The sequence below is a fragment of the Phaenicophaeus curvirostris genome, chromosome 3, assembly GCF_032191515.1.
Source record: "Phaenicophaeus curvirostris isolate KB17595 chromosome 3, BPBGC_Pcur_1.0, whole genome shotgun sequence".
Classification (NCBI taxonomy): Eukaryota; Metazoa; Chordata; class Aves; order Cuculiformes; family Cuculidae; genus Phaenicophaeus; species Phaenicophaeus curvirostris.
The window spans coordinates 36,253,844-36,270,777 of record NC_091394.1 but is presented as its reverse complement, the minus strand read 5'-3'; the positions used below and the strand labels follow the sequence as shown (position 1 = coordinate 36,270,777).

The 16,934-nt window shown below is 41.0% G+C and overlaps 1 protein-coding gene across 2 annotated transcripts in view; it reads left to right on the top strand.

Annotated features, from left to right (window-relative positions):
* Positions 1 to 7,799, top strand: part of GFOD1 (Gfo/Idh/MocA-like oxidoreductase domain containing 1) — a 72,572-nt gene extending 64,773 nt beyond the window's left edge. Inside the window, exons 2-3 of one of the 2 annotated variants that reach the window (XR_011337161.1) lie at positions 104 to 4,220; positions 4,253 to 7,799. Coding sequence is in view for 1 of the 2 variants with exons in the window: in XM_069853624.1 (XP_069709725.1) it covers positions 104 to 1,023 (920 nt within the window). In the remaining variant the exon portion in view is untranslated. Of the gene's footprint in view, positions 1 to 103 lie in introns of both variants that reach the window. The other variant, XM_069853624.1, reaches the window with a different exon arrangement.
* Positions 7,800 to 16,934: the final 9,135 nt, after the last annotated feature.

Sequence of the window (16,934 nt, the reverse complement as noted above, 5' to 3'; positions counted from 1 at the left end):
CAGGATCTTTCTTATTGGCTTAATCTTTAGGAATAGCTTTGAGGCTCTCAGCTTCCTGTATCAATGTGTTTTTATTGATGATTCTTTTAAAACTGTTTTGCAGGCATTGGAAAAAATGTTATCTGTGACCGAACGGCGACTCCCCTGGATGCCTTTAGGATGATGACCGCAGCCCACTATTACCCAAAGCTCATGAGCGTCATGGGGAACGTTTTGCGCTTCCTGCCTGCTTTTGTGAAGATGAAACAGCTGATCCAGGAGGGTTACGTAGGGGAGCTGCTGGTGTGTGAGGTGCAGGTTCACAGCGGAAGCCTGCTAGGCAAGAAGTACAACTGGAGCTGTGATGATTTGATGGGAGGCGGGGGCTTGCATTCAGTTGGCACCTACATCATTGACCTCCTGACCTTTCTGACCAGCCAGAAGGCTGTAAAAGTGCATGGGTTGCTCAAGACCTTTGTGAAGCAGACAGACCACATCAAGGGGATACGGCAGATCACCAGCGATGACTTCTGTACGTTTCAGATGGTCTTGGAAGGCGGCGTGTGCTGCACAGTGACGCTCAACTTCAACGTCCCGGGGGAGTTCAAACAAGACATTATTGTGGTGGGTTCAGCAGGACGACTGATTGTAATAGGCACTGATCTCTACGGACAGAGCAACAGCTCTCCTCAGCGGGAGCTTCTGCTAAAGGACTCCACACCAGTCAGCAACTCCTTACTTCCAGAGAAGGCCTTCAGTGACATCCCATCCCCCTACCTCCGGGGCACCATTAAGATGGTTCAAGCTGTCCGGCAGGCATTTGAGGACCAGGATGACAGGAGGACCTGGGACGGGAGGCCTCTTACAATGGCTGCCACTTTTGATGACTGTCTGTATGCCCTGTGTGTGGTGGACACCATTAAAAAGTCAAACCAGTTGGGGGAGTGGCAGAACATTTCAATCATGACTGAGGAGCCAGAACTGAGCCCGGCATACTTAATCAGCGAAGCCATGCGGAAGAGCAGGATGTCTCTGTACTGCTAGCTCCCCATAGCTCCTAGAAAAGAATAGGAACCAGGCAGCTCTTGAAGGAAATGGTAATTCAGACTCTGTGAAGGGCGTGGGCATCTTAAAAACAGCTGAGGGTGCAGGAGAAGGAAATACAGTGTTTGAATCAACTAAATCTGTTGGTGGCTAAATGCCGAAGTGATAAGGTCCTTAGGAATGCCCAAAACAGAGAGGAGACTTAAGAGCTGATGTTAATTAACTGTTTTAATAACAGTATTAGCTGGCTGATGGGAAAGATATATTATGGACTCGTCTCCTGCTTGCAGGTGCTTTAGATTATCCAATTGTGTTTACTGTGAAATGTTGGGAAGATCCTTTTAGATTTTCCTTACCTACCAGAGGGCTGTGAAGGTACTGTCATGTCATTAAAATTTCTGTACTGTCTGACATGAATGGTTCCTACCATGACAGCTGACACCACCGCGCTCTAGTACTACACCTCTAACCAACACACAGAACAATAGGACTTGGTGTGAAAGTGTTTTGTGATATGGAAATTCTTGGCAGCTCACTTTTCCTATAGCTTGTTAGGAGCTTCTCTGTGTTGGTTTAGCTGGTTGGTTTTTGTTTTGTTTTTTCCTTTAAAGCAAAGTTAAGTCAAAAAAATAGTGGCTTTTAAAACAAAGCAGTCCTCGACCACAGTTTATATGCCCCGGTACTGGGGGAGGAGGGTCTTCTGGGAGCTCCCAGTAAGCTTCAGTATTAACTGCACAGATTTGCTAATTAAAGTGGCTTGTGTAAAACCTTCATGGAGGGCAAGTGGCATGACACAGTAGTGATAGTGGGTTTTATTATACAGCTGAACTCAGGCTAGTCTTATGAAGGTTTACACACAATTTCCTCAGTATGGGTCTGACTTCTGAGTGAATCCATCATGCATATTGATTTTAGATGGAAAACAGTAGAAATCCAAGCTGGTAATGTATGATGCTTTGGCAGGTGGTGTTCTTTTAAACCTTTGTGAACTCACGCTTGAGAGATGCGCACATTCATATAGCTCAACCCAGAATTTTCTCCTCCACCAAATGGTGATTGCAAGTGAAAAACAAAAAAGATGAGAAAATTTCCCCTCCGTTTCCAGGGAAATAGTTACGCTGCTCCCACCTCTTCACCTCCTTAGACTGGCCAGCTTCTGGTACTGTAGCAGTCATTCCCTGTCATCAGTGCAGGGGCAGACAAACTTTTGATAAGTTTGTGCTGTTCTTCTTTTTAATATTTTAGATTGCAGCCTTGAAATAATATATTCTTCTGAGAATATGTTCTTGAAAGAATATGCTGAAAGGCACATGAATTATCCTTGTAAACAGGGATGCTTTTCTGTGTAAAGCGGCTCCAGTGCTTATGAGTTTACAGCGGTACGTCCTCACATAGGAAAGAATTAAAACTCAAGCATACAGCATTAAATTATATTAAACTTGAGATAAACCTTTTCAGTTTTTTTTGTTAATTTTGACTGGGGGAAAGAGGAGAATATTTGGATGAGCAGGCAGTCAAAAGAGAAAATATGACCCTTTTTCTCAAGGCTATCATATTAGTGTTGACATTTTACGTTAGAGAGGGATCTATCGGAATAGTTTAGATTTTTTTTTTTCTTTAAAGCACTTACAATTTTGCTATTTTTAGGAGCGCTAAGGACTTCTGTAGAGGCTTCTCCTACAAATGACAGTCTGATGGCTGTATGCTCCTGCCTTTCCTATGGCCAGTTTTAGAGCTTCATGTTTTTGAACAGGAGAGTATCAACAGTGTGGTTTCTCTCATCTGACTTTAGCCAGCTGAAGGTCAGATATCTTGTCCTGATCAGCTGTGCGAGGACACAGTGGTCAATACAGACAGAGCTCTCCAAAGGCTGATCCGGTTCATCCGAAGTTTAATATACAAGGAGGTCTCCATTGGAAATTCCTGTCCTCCTCTTTTGCAGAGAATCCTCACTTCTAAATTTCTAGGTGGCTAAAGTTATGGAACTAGACTTCCACACCAAAATTGCTAATGTGCTTAATTTTTGAAGAGCATATGTGTGACCTTTCATGAAATATTTCCCAAAGTGTAATAGTGTGACTGATGAAGGGATAATGTAATACTGCAAAACCACACCCAAAAGGAGAATTGTTTCTATCCATGTTGTTCGCCAGTTCTAGCATCTGTCTCTGGGGCTGACCGCTTCTGCTAAGACCTCAGGCAGGCTTTCATCGTTCCTTCTTGGAAGCAGCCCTTGACAAGTTTGGATGTTTTTTCAAAACATGGATTTCTCTGAGAATTTCAGAGGTAATATCTGTGCCAATAGGAATTTCCCAGTAGGATTGTTGTGGTGCACCATGCTATCCAGTTGCTGCCCTGAAAAATATACAGAGATATACAGAAGAGAGAATTTGATCAAGAAATCATCCCTCTCTCTCCCTTGAAAAATGGAATTAACCCCAAGGGGATCAAGAGAGTTTTCATGTAGTAAAGTAAAAGCCATTTATCAAAAATAGTAGCTAGTTCAAGCCATGAATGCAAGCCCAGTGCATAATTAACCATGGCTAGTGAAACGTCATCCAAAGCTGGACCAAAACATTTGTGAGTCTTGCTTCTTAGTGGTTTGGCCGTTGTGCTGGAATCACTCATGTCTTTGCACCTCCTTTTTGTTTCACAAACGTTGACAGTTTTTCCCTGTCTGTGTTTACTTTTTTTTCTGTGTCTTTCTGGGTTTTGTGATGCCAGCTGGAAGAAGATATGCTGGCATCCCATTCTTTACCCCTGCAGTGATAAGTCCCCAGACGAGACACAGTGTCTAGGGATAGTACTACTGAGCTTAACTTTCTGTCTGGGATCCAAAGGTTTAGGTGACAGGCATGATCCGTCCTCTCTGCAGGCTTATTGATGCAGGTAGTGCTGCTGAGCAGAAAGAAAATCTAATGCTTTGGTTACATAGCTGTCTGATGCTAGTATTAGTACTGGCTTGCAAATAGGTTGAATCCTGTACAACTCATTGTGTGACCGCAGTGCTGGTTGCAGAGAGGCAGGCAGAGTGAGCAGGGGCAGGGTGGGACCTCCTCTTTTGATGGCAACGGAAATCCCGTGCTAAAGTTAGGTGAAAGTTGGTACCTAACTGGGATGGCGGCAGTAACCGCATGTGTTCAGGATTGTATGACAGTTTTTCCATTCTCCAGGAGGTGAAGGCGCAGTAGTGTCAAGTGTAAAGATACTGAACTTCCATCTGGCTGAGAGGAAGAATTGGTTTACTTATAGAATGTGTATTATTATTTTGATCAATTGTTACTTCACAGTCTGGGATCTTTCTTAGCAGAGTCAAGCCCTCTGCTCTTTTCATAAAGTAGAAACTGAATTGCCCTCAGGAGCCTCTGAAGTTCATGCTAGGTCTCAAAATTTGATTGGCATATAGCAGAGACGTACTTGATTGAACTCAAAAGTGGTACCACACCAGGAAACATATATTTGAAATTGCACTTTTAATGCTGTTCTCCAACGCTGTGCCACAAGGTTTGAGATGAATGCTGCTAGAATTGGTGCGGGCCTGCTAGCCAAACTGTGGCTACTGCTGGAATTTACAGTAGCCTCCAAATGAGCTCATTCATACCCTAGGTAAGAAATTATTCCATTTTCCCAGGGCTGCTGTTGAGAGACTCTTTCCTCTGCCATCAACCTGTATGCACAGGATACTGAACATTGTGGTCTGTTGCCAAATACAGAAAGAGCCAAAGGGGAGAGCCCCGGGGAACTGTTGTGCTGCTCTGCAGGGGTCTGTTTCAACACTGTGGGGGTCAGCTGAGAGGCGATGGCTTATTTTTTGTGTGAATTGCATTGGGATCCACACCAGAGGTAGGGCAGCCCTACACTGTGTGACAGCAAAGCACAGCTGAAATCCTTCTGTGCCGTGGTGACTGCCGCAGGGAGTGACAGGGAGATGTGCTTGCAGTCTGGTACCTGTGTGTCTGCACCAACGGGGAGAACATCCTGGTCAGGTGGAGGGTGAGGTCTGCACCTCCCGAGGGTGACAGCAGCACTGTGCTTCACCTCTGTATTTGGGAGCCCAAGAAGGGGCACATCCTCAAATGCAGCCGGGTCCTAGATGGAGGCATAACAACTCTGCAGGAGCTCGGGGTTTCCTATATCAAATATCATGCATGTTTTAAATTAGTAGTACTTTAGCTGTGTAGTTAGAAAATACCAAGTAGGGATGATACGTCCTTACCCATGCAGCCAATATGGCAGAGAATCGGGGCATGCATAGGCAAGTTTAGGCTCAGGATGGGCTGCTGTGGAGTTCATCCTTTGCTTTGGCTGAAAGCATGAGAAATTCCTGCCCAGCCAGAATAGGGCAATCAGAGGCACTCTTCACTTTGTACTTAGTGTTTCCTTCTTTTGGATAGCTTTTGAATCTGTGACTGTACAAGCGAACAGCTGTCCTGGAAGATCAGCCATTTGAAAAAGGAGGCTTTTCTACTGCGTGTGGCCCCAGTGCAGGGGCAATTCAATTTCCCTCTTACCTTGCTTACTTCTGTGTCCATACAAATGTGGAAAAGACCTGGAAAATTTAAAATTACTCATTTTTCTATTAAAAAAAAGCATTTTTTATTTAATGGGTAAAGATAAACATAGTATCTTGATGCTGTCTTCACAGAGATTCAGAAATTACTGATGACAATTTCTTGTTGCTGGGAATTTTTATATTTGACTTTTATCTATGGCCTTCAATATAAAATATTGCAAATTATCAAGTCTATTCACTGTTAAATTCTGTATTTACAAGGGTTTAAAACCACCAAGCAGACTTTTGGCTTTGTGCAGATGCTCAGGGCTGGTGTGATGTTCCAGTGGCTCAGTGATGTACCCTAAAGTACATATGAAACTCAACACTGGACTGTTTGACCTCTCCAGTGCTCTCTGGGTATCTAGGACTAGTTGTGAAAGGGCAGGATTGTTCAGGACAGCCGTTTCTTGTTGTTGTTGTTGTTGTTAAAGTTGTTACTTGTGGGGAGCAAAGTTTGTAAATTTTAGAGATGAAGTATGACTGAATAATAATTGGCAGTCTTATCTGCTTTAAAATTTCTTCTCTCTTCAACTGCTGGATGAAGTCTGTCCAATAAAGATAATTTCCCCTTAACAATAACTGCCCAATTTCATTTACATGTGACAACAAGAAATTTTAAGTAGATGGGACTGTATATAATGCTGCATTCATGAACTGATGTCATAACCTCATGACTTACTGAAGCCAGAGCCCAGGCAAGTAGTGACTTTTCCAAAGCTGCCAAATCAAAACCTTGGGGTTGGGGAATGAAGGGCATCAGCTTAGGTCAAACTGAAGTAGCTTTTATTCAGCATTTTCAGAAAAATGAATAAACAGAACGACTATATTCAATCCAAAACTGAACACAAAACATATTTGTAGAAGGTCGTTTACTTTTTTTTCTTTTGGGATTAAGTTCCATTTTTAAAGAATGCTGGTTTGAAATGAAAAGTTTAAAAAAATCCATCTTTTTGGCATTTGTGAAATCAACTGGGATTCAGGTGTGAGGTTTTGGTGGTTTTTTTTATTTGGTTGGTTTGGGGTTTTTTAAGTTGATACTTTAAGAAAATCCCATCATTAGGTTCAGTGAACGTCCATTAAGAATGTACAGTGAATTCAGCTGCCCTTGGGCAGGTTTGGTTCTGAACCTGCAGCCTCACAGTGTCATGCAGTGACCCCATTTCTAGCATCTGAATTTGGCCATCATGGTTTAATTTGTGTCCTCTTGTGGCAGTGGGAAAACCGGTTCATTACATGGAGTTAGCTACAGATAATCAAGATTCTTTTTGCAGCAGTGCAAGCCATCGTCTTTAAAAGCATTTAACTCCATTAACTTGTTTACCATGGTTATTTATGACCTTCCAGCCACGTGCTGTCCATTACTTCCTTTTCTTTTTACCAGCTGTTAGACTCGCTTCCCTCCCCTTTCTGTTTCTCATTCCATTGCAATCCATGAGCGAGTCTCCCTTATTCGCCACTGAGCTCATGCTCAGTCTGTGTTACACATGACATACATGGTGACTAACCTACAACTTGAAGTAACTTCTAACACAGATTCAATAGAGAATATATTAACACTGCAACTGCTCAAGTACATGGCATACTGAATGCCCAGCCAGGGCAGGAATCAAAGCTCCCTGCTGTTCTGTGCTTCATAGGCGACACTTGGGGTTTCTCTCTATACTGGCTTTTTTTTATTTGATTTTGAAAATGAGAATATGTTCAGTTTGATGTTGTGTCAATATTAAGTATATATTTATTGTTTTTCATACATACATACATATATATAAATGCTATATATATATAATGTCAACGCATGGACATATGTACAGTAGATATTTTAAAGAGCTATTTATCGAGAAAAGTAAGTGTTATAAGTAAACAGAGTTTATATTTTATATATTATGTAGATAGAAAAAAAGTGGTTAAATTATAGTAGGACTTTGGGGGTGGGGGTGGGTTTGGACAAATGGGCAAGGGCTGGTTCTAGCATTTTAAATAGCCAAACTACTTTGTACGGAAGCTGCCTGCTGTGCCTCTCAGCTGCAATCTCTGTTTGTTTCTTCTTTTGGAAGATGATGTGCATTGTTACTTTTACATTGCTTGGGGAATGTAGTTAGTTTATTCTCAGCCAACTGGTATGTGCTGCTTAAAACATGGTTTCCTGCTGTTCTGCATATTTGCATTGATGGAATAAAAGGATCTTAACTGGCAAATAAAGATGTAAAAGGATGTGATCTCAGCTGTCCGTTGTTTTTCCCCACTTTTGTATTGGTGGGGGACAGAAGTGACTATCACCTTTGCCTGGTTTCTGGCCAGCTTTTTAAGTTCAACACATCAGAGTAAAATACAAGGCTTTGTGCTTGGCCGGGGGGACAACACATGACTATGGTGGAGGGAGAGAAAGAGAACGGTTTCACGCTTAGCTCTATGAAGGTTTAATGTTATGACAAGGACTGAACTAACCTGCTGAAGTGACATGTCCTGAGCAGACAGATGTTTTTATTGCCAAAGGGTGCAAGCATATCCAGTGGCATAGCAAAACAGGGGAATTGGACACCCAAGCTGAGCACAGACTGGAGATCCTTTCTCCTGCATCCTTTCTCTCCTCCTTTCTTCAGGACAGCCTGGAGATCCTCCTTCTACGTCTCCACTGGTGTCATGGGATGCCTTTGCCTTCCCTGTCCTGAGCAATCTCCAGTGATATCCCCAGGACCCAGTCATTGCTCCTACCTGCCATGGAGCTATCAAGTCTTTCTGCTTAACCTGGTGCTCCTTTTCTCCCTTGTTACATGGGTGTCTCATCACGCTAGTTAGGAGCTTGTTATCCCAGCCCCTCTGTTGCTGGAGAAAACCTTGCTTGAGTACGAAGTAGAAAATAATATGAATCAGTGGGAAATTCCAGGCTGCCCTGTTGCCTCTATAATTGGTTTGTAAAAATGACAGAACTTTTCCTAAGTCGCTTTTTCTGTTTTGCAGCAGAGCACATGGAAAGATGTTGGATTCTGCACGTGCCAGTGCTCACTTATTTCCTATGCGCTACGAAAGTACAGCAGATCTGAGGCATAGATCTGTGAAGGGATGGGAAATCATTGTTACTTACAATGCACACTTGCCTCAGATCACATGATCTTGTGAACTGTATAGTTTTCATATACATAAAAATTTACAGAGTGTGTATAGAATTTACTTCATCCCAGAAATTCAGTATGTTAGCAATTTCTACTACTTGGCAGCTGTCGCACTTTAAAGATGTACCAATTCTTATATACACATAAAATACATTTTAATCTGTTTTAATACACCTTATTTTCTTAGGCTGAAGAGGAGAAAAGCACAAGGCACAGAAGAATCAGTGCCCAGGTCTTCAGGAATTGTGTTTTAACGTTAGCTTTGCCCTCACAAGCAAATGTAGTGTAACCTTGCTGAGGTTTCCAGATCACTGTCTCCAACTAATCAATTAGGCACTGAAATAAAACAGGACCAAATACTATGGTATATCCTTTCCCATCAACTTCATAGTAAAACAAAGCCTACTTCAATTTCAGAAGTTAAAACGTAAAAATCTTTGGAAAACAGCACCTACGGGAGCAATTACTGTGAAGGAGTGTCAGAGATACAGTGGGATTATTAGTATGCAGTTAGAGCACACAGTATGTAACTGTATAGGTAAGTGCAACTACAAGAGCGAGTATAAACATTCCGCGCTAATGAGGCTATATAAATGCTAAGGTAAACATTTTCAAACGTGGGTCAGCATAGTGAGGCACTTAAGTGTAGATTTATGAACCCAAGTAAAAGTTCTGATTTTAAAACAAACCACAAAAATGTTTGTGAGGGGGAAAACCTCTTGCCATTTCCCATAATTTTTGAAGAAACAAGGCTTCCACAGCTCCCCTGGCTTGTTCTGCCATTTTCTGGAGTCCCTATTCATTAGCAGTTATGCGGTAGAAACAATGGGTGGCTCGTAGTCATAGATATTAATCAGAAGAATGTTAAATGCATTGCATTGTTCTCTTCGGGAATGAAAAGTTTGCTGGGGTGGGGGTTACTAAAAAGTGCTGCTGTGCCAAGGAGAAGATGCACTTAATGCCTTTGTTGCTGATTCCTGTCAAACGGTGGAAAGCTGCTCCTTGTGTCACTGCAGTGCCAGTGGAAAACTGACATTTCAGCGTGGACATACGTGATGCGCAGAACAACAGGCCTTTTTACCCCATGTAATACTACAGAACAGCTCAAATTGGGGTGAGAGAGCTCAGCTTTTCCTAGAGCATCCTTCCCCGGCGCTGGAGGCTGGGGGAATGGCCAATGCAGCCTAGCAGCACCCAGGTGCCTCTTGCTCAGCCTGCTCAAGCCCACATGCCTGTGCTGGTTGCTGCTGCTGCCCTCATGTTCAACATGGAAAGAGGAAATTTCCATCAGCCATTCCCAGCAGGCACCCCTTGGAGTCACCAGATATGTCACCTGTCCCACAGCACTAGTTTAGTACCAGCTAATACTAATCCTCTGCATACCTTACCTTTGGTAAAATATTTTTCCACTCTAGTTGGAGTGCTCCAACTAGAGAATATAGCACCACAAACCTTGGTGTGCAACTCATCTTTACTTTAAAATGCATAATGGTAGCTCCTAAGCAGTCGCACAGGGACCAGGCAGGGCTGTCGACAAGCCCTTGCTCTTGTCCCCAGCTGCCTGTTCCCAATTTCCCCAAGTACTGGCACTGGGGAGCAAAAATCCCAGTGTGCAGCCACCTGGTTAATGTGATCACGGATTTAGCCAAAAACAAACAAGGTGAGATTTTTTTTACTAGATTAGTTTTCAGGCAGATCGGTTCCCTGATCTGAGTCATTGTCGACAGCAATTTATGCTAGATCACATTAATAGCAGAATGTAAATAGAAACCAGGTCTGCTGACTGCTAGAAATATGCATTTTTCATCAGATCAAAGAGTCAGTAGAGTAACTGCAGAATAACAAACAGGACCAAAAGAAAAAAAGGAATGGGTAGGGGGAAACAATTTTAAGTTCTGTATTTCCATGCAAAAGGATAAATATATAAGCAAATATTTCTTCAGAAACTGGAGGCTCCCTCCTCCAGACATGGAAGTGATGTATATACAGGTTCTTATAGAAGCCTTTCAGGGTCTGCTCCAATCTGCTTTAATAACTCTGCCTTTCGCAGTTAATCACATCTTGCAGACTGAAGGCTTGTGCCATAATTATCATCTCCCATCCGGGCAATGACAACAGCTTCTGAATGCAACCGTTTTCCTCACTTGTTTTATATGGCGTTTCAGCCAAACCTGAAAAAGTTCAATCCTGCATTTAACAGACATTTGGAAATGGTGCTTGACATTTGATGTAATGAAGTTTCCTTAGTGGCTTTTTTCCCCCCACTGCTGCCTCTAAATTGCTAGATTTTATTTTTTTAACACTTCTTTTCAGTGATGCTAGTTGTTACGCCTTCTGGAACTTTCTGTCATGAAAAGAAGCCTTTACACTCCTAACTGTGACAAGCTTTCCAGCTCAAGAAGGGAGGTAATTAGAAAGAGAGCAAAAGTCAGAACTGGGATAAGAAACAGATGCACAAGACAACTTTTCTGGGCTCTGACAACTGACTCTCTATCCTGTTAAGCAGTCAGAAGCATCCCAAGCATGGTTTTTGGCTGAGATCAACTTATATTCTTCTATATCCTTCCTGTGGCACAGTTAGGAAGTTAGCATACAGCACAGACTATTCCCACTAAGCAAGCTGCTTGTAATCACCCTCTTTTGGAGGTTATGACATTAATAATAGGGCCGTGCCTATTCTGTGCCAACCGACCTTAGTGCTGTGACAAGGGTGCTTCATCTGCTGCTGTGGATGTAGCTGAGAGTTGAGGACTGGAAGGATGGAATGATGTTGGTATTACAAAACCAGCATGTTAAAAAACGAGTTTATCTCTGTCCCAGTGCAAGGAAATTCAGGTATAAACTATGCTGAGCTCTTCCAGCACAACATTTGTGGTTAAAATGGGCTATTTTCCCATTCACTTTCCTCTGCCTTTTCTTTGCAGTTCCATGAGAGCAGAAACAACTTTCTGGGGGATGCCCTCCCCTTTTGGCCAAGGACCTTGCTAGCCGGGAATAATTCCTCTTTTTTAGGCCTATAGCAAGTACAGGGCCTCTGTAGAGAAGGAGGGACTGAGTCACTTAATGAACTGGCAAAGCTCACAGCTATCCACCCCTATCTGGCAACCTGTCTGTATTGCTTGATGCTTACAAAGTGCCTTATAAAGATTAAAAAATCCCCACAGAATAAGCTGTTGTTCCTTATTCTCATTTTGCAGCTGGCAAGTTGGAGGCAGAGGTGAAGTTGGTGAAATCCCTCACTAATGAATTTCTCTTTTCTCTGAATTTCCTTCTTGGATTATTAGACATACTCTCTCCCAATGGCTGAACCCATCACTCCAGGTGCCACCATCAGAGTGGCCTCCAAATGTCTAAGATGATAGAAAATTTTTATGCAAGATCACTGACAAGCTTGGGTCTTATAGAATTTCAGCTTACTTGTAAATGCTTTTACAAATAACAATAATTTAAAATAATTTTTGTATCCTCTAAATTTTTTTTTTAAAAAGGCAATTTTTGGTAGGACCTTTCTCCTTTTAAGGACTAAGCGGTCTGAACTATTTAGCATTAAAAAAGGATTTTAAAACTGTGGTGCTGGCAGATTTGAAATTACATGCTGTGATTTTAATATATATATATACACACACACAGTGAAATTTGTGTTTATAATGGGATCTCATTGGCTTTACAAGGGAGGTCTGAACTATTGCCTTTACCTTGTTTTATGGAAAACTGGAAACAGAAGAGCAAACCATGCTGCCCAAAGCCATGCAGAGCAAGTCCATGAGAGAGAGATATCAATCCTGCTGCTTTAACTTCAAGTTCTATTTAAATATTTCTTAAACCTAGTATAATTCTCATTCATTATAATTAATATAATTAGTCATATATAATTAACTCCTAATATGCTGCCGCGGTTTGTGAATACCAAATAAGCTAGTAGCACAGTCTAAGTTCAAATTTATCTGTTTTGAAAAGTGCTAGCAGCACCAATGCCAATAACAACAGCTTTATCTAAGCAAATAGATTTTGTGCAATTCCATCTATGGAGGAGGAGAGAGACGGTGCATTTTCCATGCATTGATTTTAAAACCAAGCTGATAAAATTAGCACCAAATCTATGTGCTGACCAGAACATCATTAAAATAACCAACCAGCCTGAAAAAGTCCAAGTCAGCACAAAGCTGCACTTCTGTTGTGTGTTTCAAGAAAGGATGTTAGAAGAATGTATTTGTCTGCACCCTATAATTCACACTGCTCAGTTTGGCAAGAATTTCTGGTCCAAAACACTTCAGAGGATACTCCTCTCTGATCCCACATGCAAGTTTGCAATGGTAATGACTGCAAGTCATTACCTGGAGAGGCAAATGATAATCATCTTAGTGTGATTCAGAAAGTAAATTGTCTGTGTTTTTACAGCTTTCCATTATTGTGTACAACAACAAGCAGAAAGCAGGACATTGACAGTACATTTAGTAACTATGGGAATGCAAACCTAAAAGGCTGCCAGAAAATCACAGTCAAAAGGGAGATGGAGACTACTTGGTCTTATCACAAAATAAGTATCAGTTTGGCATTCCAACTTAACAGATTATCTTCATATATTAAAACAAGTCTCCAAACCATGACTGATTCAATTTAGAGTCATTAATTAGTTTCTGATCAATCCTTTAAATTACCGTGCTCGCAAAGCCCTCTCAAGCTCCACCAAGATCTAAAACCTGCCAGCATACAAGGCTCCTCCTCCATTGGTAGGCAGTTTTTCCAAAAGAAGGCGATTAAGTGAAAAAATTGCTTTGGAGGTACAGGTGCTCTGTCTATTGTGTTGCTTTAGTTTGATCTGATCCTTTCATTCTTACATCGATGGTTCCAGTGAAGCCACAGTGCTAGGTTCTTGCCTTGTTTGAGCCTAGGGAGCAGGTCAGAGCTATCAGCTTGTTTCCATGGTCAAATGGGCAAGCAGATAGCTTGGTGCCATTCTCAGCACAGGTCCTGGTGAAGGAAAGTGGCAATGGTGAGCAATGCCTGATCAGCTTCTGCAGTCTGGCCTGTTGAAATGATGCCTCGAAGCCCTAGGCTTGTTTTAGAGAATATCTTGTTCAAATACGTCTAGGGACTGAAATAAACTGTCCCCATCTCCATCCGGGGTCACAACACTCAAGAGGAGTAAAATCCTTTGCAACTCCTCCTTCAGTAAGACTGCACTGAGCAGTGTCCCCATGTTCTAAAGTTTTGAGAATAATTGGTTGAGTGAGGAATACAGAATCTAACTACCACATCCAGCCTGTGGCCTTGAATTGGATTCTGGGCACATTTGGGGCTCTGATACAAGGATAAATACAACAATGACTAAACCTCATTTGTAATTCCAACTTGCTTTCTCATTTTGTGGTGTACACCTGGATATTGCCACAATTTTTGCTCCTTCTCTAACCATACATAGTGATCATAATAACTATACCTCATCCATACACCAAACCTCTTGATTAGGATTCTCAAGATGTATCATTTAATTTTCCCACCATCTCTAAACTGACCAACCTTTGTCTCATTGTCACCTCATTGTCATTTCTCAATTAAAGAGTAACAAAACTGAGATGAGATTATTTGGTGCTATTTATTAATTATTGCACAGTGCCTCAAATATGCCATGTGCACTGACAGCCCAAAGGATGTTTCTGGTACTATTTAAAAACTCACAACCCCTTTTCAGACAAAATCATGACTCTCATCCTTAGCACAGCCACTAATCAGGTTGGAAGAAGAATAATTAGGGCAGACACAGCTGACATCTGAGGCTCAGCAATAAATCCAACTTACAACTAGAATCCAGAAGACATTATCCTAAAAAAACCACTAACATAATCATAAAACAAATCCTATTTCCTTTACATTTGGAGAAAGCAACTGCAATTTATTATTTTCTTCATGGTTGTCTTTTAGTTTCTGCATATGTCTGCAGACAAAAGCATGTCACCTCTGAAGTGCTCTCATTTTCTAGCAGGATGGGAAAACAGAAAAGTAGGACACATTTGAACCCAGCTTTCCAAGTTCAACCAATACTTATGCTCTTTCCAGCGCCATGTGCCTTTTCCTTGCTGTCATTTGGGGATGTGTATTCATGATTAGAGAGACAGTGTTTGGTCTGCTTGGAGACAGACCTGCCTGTTACGTTGCCATGCCAAAATGAAAGGCTGAATTCCCTTTTGCTGCCAAACAGTTTTATGATGTTTTCATTACCCTAGAGTGTTATTTTTTTGCTATCTCACATCAACAAGGGATTAAGCTGTGAACATTTATAGCTCCAACATTTGCATTCTTCTCAGGTAAAATGTAAACAGCAGAGTGATGCTGTTTTGGCCAGGAAATGAGCCCAAGCTTTTCTAGATCTGCTTATGTCCAAAATTAAAAGGTTATGTGAATGTATAAATAAATTGTCCTTACCACTAACACAGCCCTACTCAGCATCTGGAACTAGTCATGCTTCTGAAGAAACAGGAGATGATATCTTAGGAAAGCTGAAGTGACCATACTTGTAACTGCTTGCCTGGACATCAATCATTTCCTATGGCAATAGGAACAAGGGACATAGCAGGCTGAAAGTATATACTGGTTTTGATACACTGTGAATATCTGGCAAGCATCTTTTTTTTTAAAAAAAAGCACAGTTCAGTCTGTTCAGAGCAAATGAAACCCACCTGGAAACTGTGCGTATTTTTTGTATATATATTTGTATATTTTTGTTATAATGCCATGCAAATATGGACCTCCTTGCTGCATAAAATTGACATTCCATTGCTTTGCATTTTCATCTTCTTTTGATAAATTCACATAACAAGGCGTGCTTCTGATAATCCTCTGCGATTCCACTGACAGATCATTCATATGAGAGAGACCAAAACAATTTTAAAGAGCCATAATATTCAGCAGCATGCCACTTCCACAAAATTATTCCAGCTTTAATAGCAAAGGCATTGCTTTTCATGAAGAGCCATGGACACAATGCAGTTTGTATTTGGTGATAAAAAACATCAGCAATGACTGCTTGGCTTCCATCTCCTGTGTCTTTTTATGCCAGTGATTTGTGCAATATGAATGTATCACTACAAAATGCAAACACAGTAATACTCAAAGTCACAGACAAAATCAAGAGATGCAGTATGCTAGCAGGGTACTAATTATTTTGGCTCTGGTATCTCAGATAATCCCAAGCCAATTCAAAACCTGTTTCCTTCTATCTTTTACGTATGTTACCTTTTCTGATTTTATTGCAGCTTAAAAAATTCAGTGTTTAGATTATCATGGTTTGGACAGATGCCTAGGAAGGTATCGTCAATTAATGATGTGTAAATCAATCAATTTTTTTATAAACATGGCCATCCACTTGGCTGATTGACACCTGCAGTTCTTCATGATGAAATTATGCTTTCATTACAATGGCAATAGAGAGATTCCATTGATAGGAATGAAGATACTCTCTGTCCCTAAGCAAAGGAAAATAAGATCATAATTTGGTTTACAAAAATGTAAAATTTCTTAAATTAAATATTTAAGTAATGAGTTATCTGTGTGCTTTGCAACATTGATTTCTGGCATGGAGAGTCATTAAGCCATTTTCAATGCAGGTGGATGTAAAGGGACAGTTATAAAGGAATACAGCTGCTAAACAAGAAAGTCTAACTCCATGTAGGGCTCTCTTTCTAAAAAACTATGTTAGCCATTGTTTTGTCACTGTGCATGTGTCACCACATAATAATCACTATAGTCATGAGCATTTTATGCTAAGCCTATGCTCTTAATTTCATTTATGTTATGAAAAGTCTTTAATTGTATTCATTAATTAATTTCCTAGTGACCACTGCCTTTGGTTGGGATCCCACTATAACCTATTATCTATGTTAGAAACTTTTTAAAGGTACCATTAAGAAAAATTGTGTATATAAGTAAGATGATTGAGAAACTTTTCATACGTAGGGTTTAGAAACTTTACTGGGCGACTGTGTAAATTTTATTGTTTTTCAGGGCAGGTATTATTTTTTATGCTGTGTCTTTCTGCAGCTAAATCTTTGAGACCCTCATTTTGATTCGGAACGTTTAGCAATGCCATAATTACTAATAAAAAATGCAACTCCGTAGCACAGTGTCTGGTAGCACAACTGCTTAAAATATCTCAGTATTTGCTGTACCATTAATTGCTGCTAAAATAAATCGTTCTGGATTCAGCCTTTTTTAAAGCCCCACTATAGCTATGGAATACATCTTGACAA